General features: G+C 33.5%; 1 protein-coding gene and 1 pseudogene across 12 annotated transcripts in view; both read right to left on the bottom strand.

Moving 5' to 3' along the window:
* N4BP2 (NEDD4 binding protein 2) overlaps positions 1 to 13117 on the bottom strand; it is a 106776-nt gene that overhangs the window by 21108 nt on the left and 72551 nt on the right. For 9 of the 12 annotated variants that reach the window (XM_039845003.1, XM_039845005.1, XM_039845009.1 and 6 more), the window contains 3 exons: positions 9192 to 9330; positions 4143 to 4331; positions 3019 to 3187 (listed from right to left, as the gene is read on the bottom strand). In XM_039845003.1, the coding sequence (XP_039700937.1) occupies positions 3019 to 3187; positions 4143 to 4331; positions 9192 to 9330 (497 nt within the window). Of the gene's footprint in view, positions 1 to 2388; positions 2519 to 3018; positions 3188 to 4142; positions 4332 to 9191; positions 9331 to 13117 lie in introns of those variants that run through there. The other 3 variants (XM_039845011.1, XM_039845012.1, XM_039845004.1) reach the window with 2 other exon arrangements.
* LOC120588562 (uncharacterized) lies at positions 12521 to 12639 on the bottom strand (annotated as a pseudogene).

The following is a 13117-nucleotide window of genomic DNA, read 5'->3' as shown; positions in this document are numbered from 1 at the left end:
TAAAATATTCCATTTTATTTGTCCATTCATCAGCTGATGGACATTTAGATCTACCCTACTCCAAAGACTGTGTCTTTTTCACTGCTTTACCCTTAATGCCTAGAATATAAAAGATAATCAAATTTTTATTGAGTAAATGATTTATTCATCCTCTATAGACAGAATATTCTCTTATCATTCTTATGATTCTGCTACATAAGTTTTTCTTTTCTCCAGATTAAATAATGTATTTAAACTGTTCACAAATTTTCTCTTTTCTAATCTTCACTATTGTTTTCTAATTTTTCTCCAAGATTTCCAAAATTCTATCTAAAACAGGGGTCCCCAACCCCAGGACCACGTGGACCGGTACTAGTCCATGGCCTGTTAGGAACTGGGCCACACAGCAGAAGATGAGCAGCGAGCAAACAAGCAAAACTTCATCTGTATTTGCAGCTACTCCCCAGTGCTAGCTAGCATCAATCACCGCCTCAGCTCCACCTCAGATCATCAGGCATTAGATTCTCATAGGAGCACCAGTCCCTGGTGCCAAAAAGGTTGGAGACCACTAAAAACAAGTGGGGGAGTGGGTTCCTCTACTTTGTCAAAGAATGTCTGCTAATAGACATAGAATGGACACAAATTATAAAACACCTTACACAATCACCAATATAATAATTGATTCAGCCAAGGATCATCAATAGATGCTCAAATCATTAGGGAAAATACTGTAGAACAATTATTTGCATAGTCACAAAGTATAAGCACCAAAAATTACTAATTAATTACAAAGGGAGAAAGGTACAATTATATAGAGAAATCGGATAGAGTCCCACTTTAGCTAAGAAATCAAACCTAGTATCACCAATAATGGGGCAAACTGATCATGTATGTCTCCTGACGTGTTCACCAAGGATGACTTTAATATCACCTATGTGTATTTTTACCAAGAAAATTTTAAACTGAATCTAATCATGCAGAAACAATCAAACAAATTAAAATTGTAGGACAATCTACCAAACAACTGGGTTGAAGTCTTCAAAAATGTTGACAACATGGAAGACAAAAAAATAGGCAGAGGAACTATTCTATATTACAAGAGGCTACAGTCATGGGACAATTAACTGGGCAATGTGATGTTTGACTGGATCCTGGATTGACAGATAAAATGGCACAACTATACAAGACAGTTCCAAACAATTGGATAAATATGAATATGGCCTGTATATTAGACAATATTACTGTTTTAACAATGTTAAATGTCTTTAATGGTATTGTGATCATGTAGGAGAATGATTTTTCTCAAGAGATAAACATACTGAGGTAGAAGTAAAGTACTACAATATTTAACAACTTATTCTCATTTGGTTCAACAAAAAGCAGTTTTAGAGATTAAACAAATGTGGCCAAATATTAACGACTAATCAATCTAGGTAAAGGATATATGGTTATTTATTGTACAATTTTTGTAATTTCTCTATAAGTTTTTAATGTTTAAATAAAAAAAAAAACCTAGGGAAAAAGACAGTGATAAGAGTATATACGTTGATATGCAAAATAAAGCTCACTGCAACAATATTTAACTAAACATCAACCAATAGAGGAATGGATACATTATGATGCGTTCATAGAATACTACACAGAAGTTACAATAAAAAACCAGATCTATCAAGATGAGTAGATCTTGAAAACTGTATTGGGTACAAATAAAATAAGTGGCTTGTCTGATGACAGTGTGACACCATGTATATTCACTTTTTAAAATCTCACAAAAGGAATACTATAGAATGGTTATGGATGAATTACACATATAGTAAAGGTATTCTTGAGCAGGAAGGGTGTAGACCAAACCAAAGGATGTTAATTTCCACTAGAAAGGGAAAGACAGAAGAAAAAAAGATTGGGAAGAAGATAAAGGGAGGAGAAAAAAAATGAAACATACTGGGTAAAATGTTATCACTTGTTACTTGGATTCATGGATACATTGGTGTTTATTATATTACTCTATAACCTTTTCAACATAGTTTTTATGATAAACAGATGAATTTTCCACCTTTTATATCAATCATAATTAATCAAGTATTTAATTAATTACAAGTGATATGTGTTAAATTGATAAACCTGTATAAAGAATAGTATAAAGGTTCCTAATATATATATAAATCAATTAACCAGATAACACAATAATCAATGACAGGGCAGGGCTCTGGAGCCACAAGGTAATAGCTGAGGCATAGGACTCTATGTCTCCACAATGAAAACTAAGATGAAGAAAAAGCCAAGCTGAGAATTCAAAAACACTATAGTAGTAACGAAAGGAGATAGTATCTAATATTTGAGTCTGGGGTAACTAAAACAGATTGAATTTTTCTAAGTGCTACCACTGATCATGAAAAGGAAACAAGACACTAAACCAACAATATACTTTAATATATATGAAGTTACATGATACTGAATAGAGGCATGAAAAAATCCTCATCTAAAGCCCTGGGATGAGGTAGAATTTAGATAAGAGACAGGAAATGGCCTTCTTATTGACCTGCAAAGACAAAATACAAACAGAAAGGGAAAGAAGAGCACCCATAATGCAAACACTCAGAAATCCTGTCATTTGTGATAATTCTATAAAAATTCTATCACCTTATTTACTTCTGATTTTATTAAACATCTATTGAACTGACATCTAATAAATATCTATTAGTTTTAATAAGTGTCTACAGAACAAAGATGTATAATATTTCTGAAAGGTTCCACTTATAAGTCTCAGAGAATTCTCAGATTACACCATGCCCTCCCTTTAACAAATATGACAAAGGAACACGAACAACTTAAAAAGGGGAATAAAAAACAAATTGTTAATTGCCATGCCAATGACAATTCTTTCCCCAAAACATTCTCTTGAAGAATGAGCCTAATACAAACATCTATAAATGTGGCACAGATCTCTTCAGCCTGCAGAGACTCTCCTGAATTTGTTAAGTTATACCAATATAAGCAGACATATTTTAAATTGAAAATTTGTCATTTTCACAGTCCTACCTTCAGTTTTCTGCTGTAAAACTGTCATCAAATGTTCTATGGCTTCATCCACATGCAGCCCATGGAGGTCTAAAACATTTTGTGGCAGCAGGGAGGCATTGACTTTCTCAAAGATCTCCATGGCAGCAAGGTGATTGGCTTCTTTCATCTTCTGCTCATGGAGACTACCCTTTAATTATAAACATATCACCAGTAAACATTTGTGATATTTGCTACTTAGTAGGCAATGAGGAACAAATAGTGCCCCAAGTAAAAGGTAGAATAAAATCTAAAAATTTTTTAAATGCAATGGGCTAATATGCAAGAATGCACCAAAATTTAGGTAAATTTTGGTGGATTAGTAATATAGTTCTCTTACTACTAGATCATCATTTCTAACATATTTTCTGATCCAAAAATCATTAAAAAAAAAAGAGGGAAACTTAAATAAACAAAACATCTCAAGAAGGAATCCACTGGTTTATCCTTTGATAATTTCTGAGTCTCATCCCTTTCAAGACCTTGTAAACCTGAAGTCATCCTTCAAGGTTTGCTATTGGGGCTCACAGGGTTATACCAGCTTGATACCTTTCTCTGCTCAATCACAAAAAAGTAAGCCACATGGAATCACAAAAATAAAAAGTAAATAAGGCAGGTTTCTTGCAATACCATGCCAAATGAGCCTCAGTAGAAACTTTATTTCCCTGAAAGATACTAATGTAACTTTTTCTGATTGTAAAAATGATATTAAAAATTCAAACATGATATAGAACACAAGGCCCCTGTAATTCCACCCTAAAATGGCCAATATTAACATTCTACTGTCTTTCCTCCAGAAAACTTATCTTTTTAGAAGTGGTATTGAATGAGAATCTAACCTAAAAAAAGTATGAACTGTGAGAATAAACTACAATTCATGTAAGCCATAAATGCAAAGGCAGCTACAGGAATTGAGCATTTCAAAGGAAAGGAAATTCTCAGAATCATACATTTCTTACATATTAGGATACCTTATATCACTTACATAATCTACATTCATTCCCCAGATTAACTTAATATAGTCACAATATGAATATTATCTGCTTCAAGATTATTCAGACATCATAAGAGACAAAGAAAAAACAATAATCAGTTTTCCTCTTTACCTGCTGGGCATAAAACGTGGCAACGTTTTTTTTTCCCATTCGATAAGCTTCTTTTGCCTTACTATAGCATTCCATCCTCTTCTGTTGGTGCAGAAAAGCCTCTGCCCTGTAGTCATCATATTTGGGGTACTCAAAATCCTGGAAGGATGGTTCACTAGATACATCATCAGTCTCTCTTGATTTCTTTGCCTAAGATGTTACACAATAAGTAAAATACAAAGAAAGGAGAAAACACAGGCTTCAGAAAATATACATAAAAACTAGGCTCTATTTTTCATCTTTCTTCTCAGAAAACAGAATTTCTCTAGTGTCTACCTAATTAAGTCATGCACTTAGACACTATGGACTTTTTCATGCCATTAAGGGTGTCCCCTTCTTTTACCATTTTTATCTTAGAAGATGTTAAAAAGTTCTCTAAAATTATCAAACTGTAATTAGGTTACAAAATCAAGTAAAAAAAGAGACTATAAGATATTCAAAGAACTCTTTTATCTAATGCAAAATTTTTCAAATTTTAGTTTGTAAATCCATTCAAAGGGTCCAGTCACTGGAAGTAGTAATGGCGTACTTTAATTTGTATTTTTTAAAAAATCAATAAGATAAATAATATTCTTTTAAAAACAGAAAGGCATGTGGAACAACTATGCCTAGTATGTAGTAAAAATCATAAGTGGGTAAATGGGGCAGTTTTCAGTCAGCTAACCATAAACTACTATGGTAGTGTTGACTTTTTGAGATTTTTGAAAAATCATCTATCAAGTAATTGTTATCCAGAATAGACTCTAAAGTTAAAGAAGCAAAAGTAACTCTAATTTAAAACACTAGGTAATAGAAATAATAATTATTTTGTAAGTTTGCCTCACTGCTCTCCACCAAATAGAAAATTCTATATAGTATCCAGATGCCTCTAAAATATCAAAAGTCAATATTAAAAAAACCAGCAAAATAGAGTGACTTGTATATCCAATTTGGCTTTTCAGTTACCCCACTCTCCAAAGTGTTATTTGCAAAAAATACTCACAAGCAGCAATTTGATATTTCTTAGCATGTCACTGGGGGGAGAGGAGGATTAAAAGTTTAAAAGAATTCCAAGTATCAGGTACCCTACCCAGTAATTTAGTAAACATTTTATTAACACTCAAGCCCCCAAATCCTCCCCAAAATGTAATTTTAAATTTCTTTAAAAAATCATGCTTTTCTGATATTAACTGAAAGTAAATTAAATAGTGTAGGTTATTTGTTAAAACTAAAAATTTCTAAAAACTGAAAATTGTCATTAAATTAGAAATATTATTAAGGATTGTACTCTATTAATACAATCCTTAATAAAATGCCAATTAAAAATTTGATATACTATCATTTAATATATGTTAAAATTATAAACATTATATGTATGTATTATATAATACATAGTACTGCTTAAAATATTTTTTTCAAATTTCCTGCCTGTGAATGGAGTTCAGAAGCCAAGAAAGGTTGATGAAAAACTTGACTAATATATAACAGTTGTTATACAATTTTTCACTCATTACATTTTGCCCCTAGAATTCTAGAGGCTTGAAAGACTTATAAGAAAAAGGAAGAAAAGAAAAAAAAGGTATCACCATATTTCTAACTCATTATGAATCAAAAATTTATTTATATATACACACACACAATCAATTCATTTTTGTAACAGATATCCAGCTTATTTTATGAAAGAATACAAGGCTCTCTCTCACATAAGAATATTCATAGGACCTACATCCTTACATTACTATTGCTAGTACTTACAAGCTTGCTTCATATTAATGTTTAAATATTCTATGTATGTATGGCTTGTATTACTGATAAAAATCAAAGATTTTTCAAGGAAGGGATAATAAAAATGCTTTCTATGACTTTTGAAAAGCCCACTGTGCCTAACACTATGAATCTAAGTATTTCACAGCAACAGAGTCTCTGTTGGTGTTCATACTAAAAAATGTACATCTCAGCATCTTCTCTGGGAAGAAGTCTTTCATTTCTAATTTTTAAAAAGAAAAAATAGTATATAATGAGATGTTTTCTCAAATAGTTACTCTTTTTTAAATAAAACTAAGATATATTTTTATATCCATTTCATAGTGATGTGGCTTACTATAAATTCACCTAACTAGTGCCACTTATTCTCTTGAAAGCACGATGCACTATAATACTGAAACAATATCCTATAGTAACAAACTCGTAAATTTTGTTAAAGGCTAAACAGAAAAAGTGGTAGTATTAATAAAACAAAAAGTAGTTTTACATGTTAGTTTCTTGAAAACAGGTAAACCAAACCATTACTGGTACCGTATTACTCCCCTTTAGTATCTGTGGTCCCTTAGGGTCCTGGGATATCAAAGACAGACCATTTTGCTCACAAATCAAAAAAAGTTTTATCAATGTTGTGACACCTGCCTACATTTTGTGAGAAAGGCTATGAATAATTTCCAAAGTAACTTAAAGTTTATATTTTTGCCAACGTTTACATAATTCACAGTATCTCCCAATTCCAACATTTTCCAACCAAACCATCTCCCACTTTGAGCAAGTATACTTTCTCCCCATCACTTTTTCTATTACCATATTGACCCTCAGTGCCTTGCTCTGTTATCAGGAGAGAAAAGAAGTAATTTTCATTCTCAGTTTGGCCTTGAAGGTCTCATTATCATCTTATATACTTTATGCACTTTATAATATACGGCACCCATCTATCCATGATGAACACAAGCATTAGTGGTATCACTTACTTGGTTCTTGCACCACGGACAGGATTATATGAATACCAAAATTAGCTACACCCTATGTGCCAACTAAATGATGGTGAAATAGTCAAAGTAAAAAAGGAGCACACAAATTATCCCTGAGTGGTCTTATTAATAAGTAGTAGCAGGATGACAAAGGTCTATAAAAAAATGCCTAAAAACTAAAAGATTAACATATAAAGTCAATATTTCTATACATGTGTAATATACAGTTCAAAAATAATATTAAGAAAGCAATTCCATTTACAACAGCATCAAAAATAAAAAAATACTTAAAAATAATTTTAGCATAAGACATGTAAAACTTAATACTCAAAACTAAAACATACTTTTAAATTAAAAAGACCTAAATAAATCCAAAGATACTCCATGTTCACAGACTGGAAGACAATACTGTTAGAATGGCAATACACAACCAATTAATCTACAGACTCGACACAATCCCCATAAAAATTCCAGCTGGCTTCTTTGCAGAAATTGACAAGCTAATCCTAAAATTCACATGGAAATGCAAGTGGACCAGAACAGCTAAAACAATCTTTATTAAAAAAAAAGAGAGAGAGAGATAGTTGGAAACTCACACTTCCCAATTTCAAAACTTACTACAAAGGTACAGTAATCAAGACAATGTGGTACTGGCATAACGACAAACATACAGATTGATGGAAAAGAATTGAGAGTCTAGCAATAAAATTACGGTCAACTCATTTTCAACAGGAGTGCTAAGAAAATACAATGGGGAAAAAATAGTCTGCAATCAGTGGTGCTATGATAACTGGATATGCACTTGCGAAAAAATGAACTTGGACCCCTATCTCACACTATATACAAAAATTAACTTAAAATAGATCAAAGATCTAAATATTAGCACTAAAACTATAAAACTCTCAGAAAAAACCTTGGATTAGGCAATGGTTACTTAGCTATGACACCAAAAATACGAGCAAAAAAAAAGATAAATTGCACAACATTAAAATTAAAAATTTTTGAGCTTCAAAGGAAATCCAACAAAAAAGTGAAAAGACAACTTGGAAAGGGAGAAATTTTGCAAATCATGTCTGATAAGGAACTTGAATCTAGCATAAAGAATCTAGCATAATTCTTAACAACTCAAGTATTTTAAAAAATTTTTAATGGACAAAGAATATACAAATAGATATTTCTTCTTCAAAGATATACAAATGGCCAATAAGCACATGAAAAGATGTTCGACATCACCAGTCATCAGGGAAATGCAAATCAAAATCACAATGAGATACCACATCTGTAGTTCCCATATCTTTTTTTTCCTTTATTCTGATGCTCTGGCATCTGGGGCAACGCTCTCCATTCCTGGGGTTAACTAAATCCTAGCAAACAATTCACCTGATAGTGCACTTTACTTATGCAAATCAACCAATCTAGAGCCCATATTCCCAACTGCCTAATTTTGGGGTTCTCACCCTCCAGGCCACTCTCCACATACCCTAATCACCGAAGCCAGGTACCAGAAAACTAGGGACAGTTTCTTATGGCCCAAAAAGCCTACTGAAATTGTTTGAAGTAACTGAAGCTAATTCTGCTCACCCTTGCCTCCCTCATTCCTTCCCACAGAAACCACAAAAAAGGCTCTTACCCACAATTTCCCCCTAATTCCCTCTGCCTCCTGACTAACCCTGGTGCTTTCCCATGTGGCCCTTGGTAGTGGGCCATGCCTCCTGTTTCTAGCATATAATAAACTTCTTTCTTCATGGCATTCCCATGTCTGGGTGTCTTCCCATACTTGATTAAAACAATCCCCAGGTATACTTAAATTCACACCCGCTAGGATGACAATAATAAAAAAGACTGATAATAACAAGTGACAGAGAGGATGTGGAGAAACTAATAACCCTCATACAGTGCTGGTAGGAATGTAAAATAGTGCAGCCACGCTGGAAAACGTTTGGCAGTTTCTCAAATGGTTAAATATTTCTGCCCATATATTTAGGGTCTAAGGTCTATCATATTGCCACCCCACTGCTATTCAATTTAAGCCTCATAACACAGAAAAAGTCACAGAAATTCAAGTGTTTGACATGCACAATGACAATGATATTAAAAGAAAAAACATAATCAGCTATTAATTCTTTATATTTAGTAGACAGACATTCTAAACCAAATATACTAGTGTTGGTTAAAATTCCAATCTAGTCAAAATGATGAAAAATAATTATTAAATTATCTCAATGTCAATTACTATGTCAATTGTATTTTATATACAATTATTTATCATCATAGTAAAAAATAAGTAACTCTATACCTTTTTCTCCTTAGACTTCTGTGCAGTGTGAGAAGTGACATTCTCATTTTGGTGAACAAACTCGTGCGCTACGACTGTTTTTACAGGGTCTCCTTCAAGAACACAGTTTAGAAATTGCACTGTGTGTTCTAATGAATAGCTGTAGAGAGTTTAAGTACAAATATAATGTCAATAAATGAAAATAAAAGTTACGTGGGAATATTAACATAAGCAATCCTTCAAACATTTTAGAAGAATATAAAAAATTTGCCTAACTTTTAAGTTTTAAACATTGAAATTAAATGCTCACTGTGTATCTCTGATTCAAGAATGACCAGAAAGAAACTGTCAAGTAACAGGCTCTCAAATACAAATTTTTAAAAATAAATACCAAAAGGTAATACATTAATAATTCATTTTCTGATCTTTTATTCCAGGTATATTATCTGTAACAAATTTTTCTTTCATCTAATCACCTATACTCCTCAAATCCCTTATTGGATTCCACACATGGTCTCAGCTTCCTTTAAACACAGACATCAAACACAGACAACAGATCTTTAAACCAATGTTTTTGTCAAATTTCACTTTTTACTTATACCATGGGGTTTTAGTCAAAGATATCTAAGCTGAGATACGGAAAGGAAAATGTAAAACACTATCCTACTTCTTATCCCTACATTATTCAGGAATGTTTTCATGATGATACTATATTATTATCAATAGTATGAAATTGTACAAATTTACAAACATCTGACATGCTCACGTTCCATTATCTGAAGAAACTCATTCCAAAGCAATTTATAAATTATTTTATACTGCTCATTATTTCAGACTATTTATGCCTCTGATTTCTTCCAATGGCCAAATAATGAAGAACTGACCATAGAGAATACTTTTGAAAATGTGATTAACTAGTAATCCAAAATAATGTGATGTTTTGCTATTCTTCAATTTATTAAAGACAATCCTTGAAGAAGCACCATTTGGGACTACCAAGTCCACTTTAGCCCTCTCATCTTGCTGTCTCAGATATGCTCAACATATAGGGGTTGCCTAGGGTCTGGAACCTACCGGCAATTATCCACATCCTAACTAGCCCTTAAAATTCTCCAGCTTAACCACTCATGGGGCTGTGAGCCACACTCCAAACTGGTGCTATTCAAGGGGTACAGCCCTATTACCCCTCGGGTATACACAGCATAACTGAACCCACCTCCCCTTCTTACCAGGATGAAACTGAACCTACTGCTTGGAAAATTATCCCGCTTTTGGCAGACAAATGGAGGCAATCAACTGAGGGGACTGACTGACCAATCACTCTGTCCCCTGACCTTGCCTAGGGAGCCCCAACTCTGGATTGTTTCACAACAGACCATCCTACCGCAGGTCCCCAAAGAAGAGAGTTGACATATCCAAGCACCTCCCTCTTAGCCCCCATACCCTTGGGAGATCTTAACATGTAACTCTAACAGCAGGTTAGGTTAAGAAAAAAAAAAAAGGCAGGGGGGAATTGTGGATAGGAACAGTATCATTAAAAACTTGATTTAAGTGACATTTATAATTCTGCATACTCAGCAGAGAATATTCTTTTTCAAAAGCACTTTCATGTAATATTTATAAAATATTACACAAAGAAAATCTCAAATTTCAAAAAGTAGGACTCCTCCAGGTCATGTTCTTGTACCCCAAAATAGAACAAAACAAAATAAACAATAACCTTTCCTCTACCACCACCACCAAAGCCTTCAAACCACTTAGAAAATTAAATACTCTTGGATAAATGAGAAAATCAAACTAAATTATAAATTTAGAAAATAATGAAAATGAAAATATTGTATTTCGAAATCAGAAACATTAAAAAGAGAAAAGGTTATACCTTCGAATGTATGTGTTATTAAAGATTAAAATGAAACTAACCAAAAAGTTAAAAACATATCAAATTTTAAGAGAAAGGAACCATCAAAAATAAAAAGGGGAGGATTCTTTTTGCATACACAATTATAAAAAGCTGGCTAAAAAATTAGGCAGAATGAACGGAGGAAAAAAACTATTACAGACTGCCTCAGAACTTAAAAAGGCCTTTTCCCCTAAGCAAAATAAAACTATGTAAAAGGATTTAGATAAACAGATCAACCTATGTTGTTGTTTAGGGATCAACCCAATTCTTTAAGACCGTAGTAGTCCCCAACTTTTTTAGCACCAGGAACTAGTGCTCCTATGATGATCTGAGGTAGAGCTGAGGCGGTGATGCTAGTGCTGAGGAGCAGCTGCAAATAGAGAAAAAAGTTTCACTCGCTTGCCCACCACTCACCTCTTGCTGTGCAACCCAGTTTTGGTCCAATGTGGACCAGTACTAGTCCATGGCCTGGGAGTTAGGGACCCCTGTTTTAAGGTATTAAAAATGGCTATCCTTATTTTAAAAGGGGGAAAGTCATTTGGAACTTGACTTATCAAGGACAGATATAAATTTTAAATCCCTCCACAGTAAAATTTGTATATAACTTGTTTTATAAACTAGTGAGTTTTTCTCATGGTTTCTGTTTGTGTTTGTCTATGTGTGTCTATATATATGTTGTAAATGTGAGAAAATTTTCTACCTTTAGATGGTATTGTTAAAATTAATTTAAAGGCAAGCACTTACAAAAATTCTCAGAAATAAAGAAACTCAAATGCTTTTCAAATTCATCTGATCTAAGATTAATCCTTAGTAAATAAAAGCTAGCTTAAATTTGTTGGCTTAAGTAAAACAGGTATATCTTTATTTTGTCTAGGTTTTAAAAAATAAGTCCATGTTAATAACTGACTTCTATGTCTCTGAAATATGCTTCTAAAGGTTATAAAATGCCTTAAATATATTTGCCAGTAAAAGAGCCTATGTTTCTAGAGGTTATAAAACGTCTCCATAAATCTGCCAAGAATGCTAATTGCTTATTTCTTAGTTTTCATTAGATATTGAGGTTTTAAGGGTTAAAATCTCAAAATATGCAGTGGTTCAGAAGGGTCCCTGGGACACCTCAAAAGATTTGAAATTACATGGGAACCACTGTAAAATAAGTGATTAAAAACTCTGGGGTATACTGGATGGGTAAATAATGATTATAAGTGAAACAAATAGCCAGGGCTGTAGAAAGAGGGCTGTAGAAAGAGGGCCACTTGGTTCTTCCATATTCCCTGGTTCTCTGTTTTTCAGTTTTTGCTTTCCTACAATCATCACAGTGCATTAACCTCGACATAGATGAAAGAACTTTTATTTATTTTATTATTTTTTAGGCAAAGCAACCCTTGGTTGACCTCACAGATTGCAAGGACCTTGTCATCTTACAATCCCTTAATTTTTTTATTTTTTACACCTACAGCATCTGGTCTTCCTAGGTGGTCTCCCATCCAAGTACTAACCAGGCTCAACCCTGCTTAGCTTCCAAGATCAGACGGGGTCAGGCTTGTTCAGGGTAGCATGGCCGTCAGCTAGATGAAGGAACTTATGAGCTTATATTATTAAAAGGAGATATCTTACACTTTTGCTGAGGTTTGACAGTCACTTCAAGAAAATGTCAAGTTGGTAACCACTTCCTTTCACAGTGAGCTCCCAGAAGACAAAGACTTTAAAGGTCATTGACTGCCACTTGGACATTTTGTTTATTGGAAAGGACATCAAACAAAAGACACTCTCCAGCCTCACTGGAAGGGAACGGATCAGGCGTCTGTGAATGGACATCTATCCCTGTCTATGGACAGCGAAGACTCCTAAAGGATGAGAAGCCACCAACAGCAAGTAGACAGCTATCCTGAGACACTGACAAGGCTTATATACCTGTGGAATGATATTCAATTCAGAATCCACTTTTGATTGTCATTACTTGAATGCTAATGATATTATCAGTTATACTTGTTCTCTGGGTCTTTCTATATAGTCCAAATGTTTATGATTACTGAACGTGTATAAG

Source organism: Pteropus medius, unplaced genomic scaffold, assembly GCF_902729225.1.
Source record: "Pteropus medius unplaced genomic scaffold, Ma_sr-lr_union100, whole genome shotgun sequence".
Classification (NCBI taxonomy): Eukaryota; Metazoa; Chordata; class Mammalia; order Chiroptera; family Pteropodidae; genus Pteropus; species Pteropus medius.
Note: the sequence above shows the minus strand (reverse complement) of the source record. Positions and strands in the feature narration are given on the sequence as shown.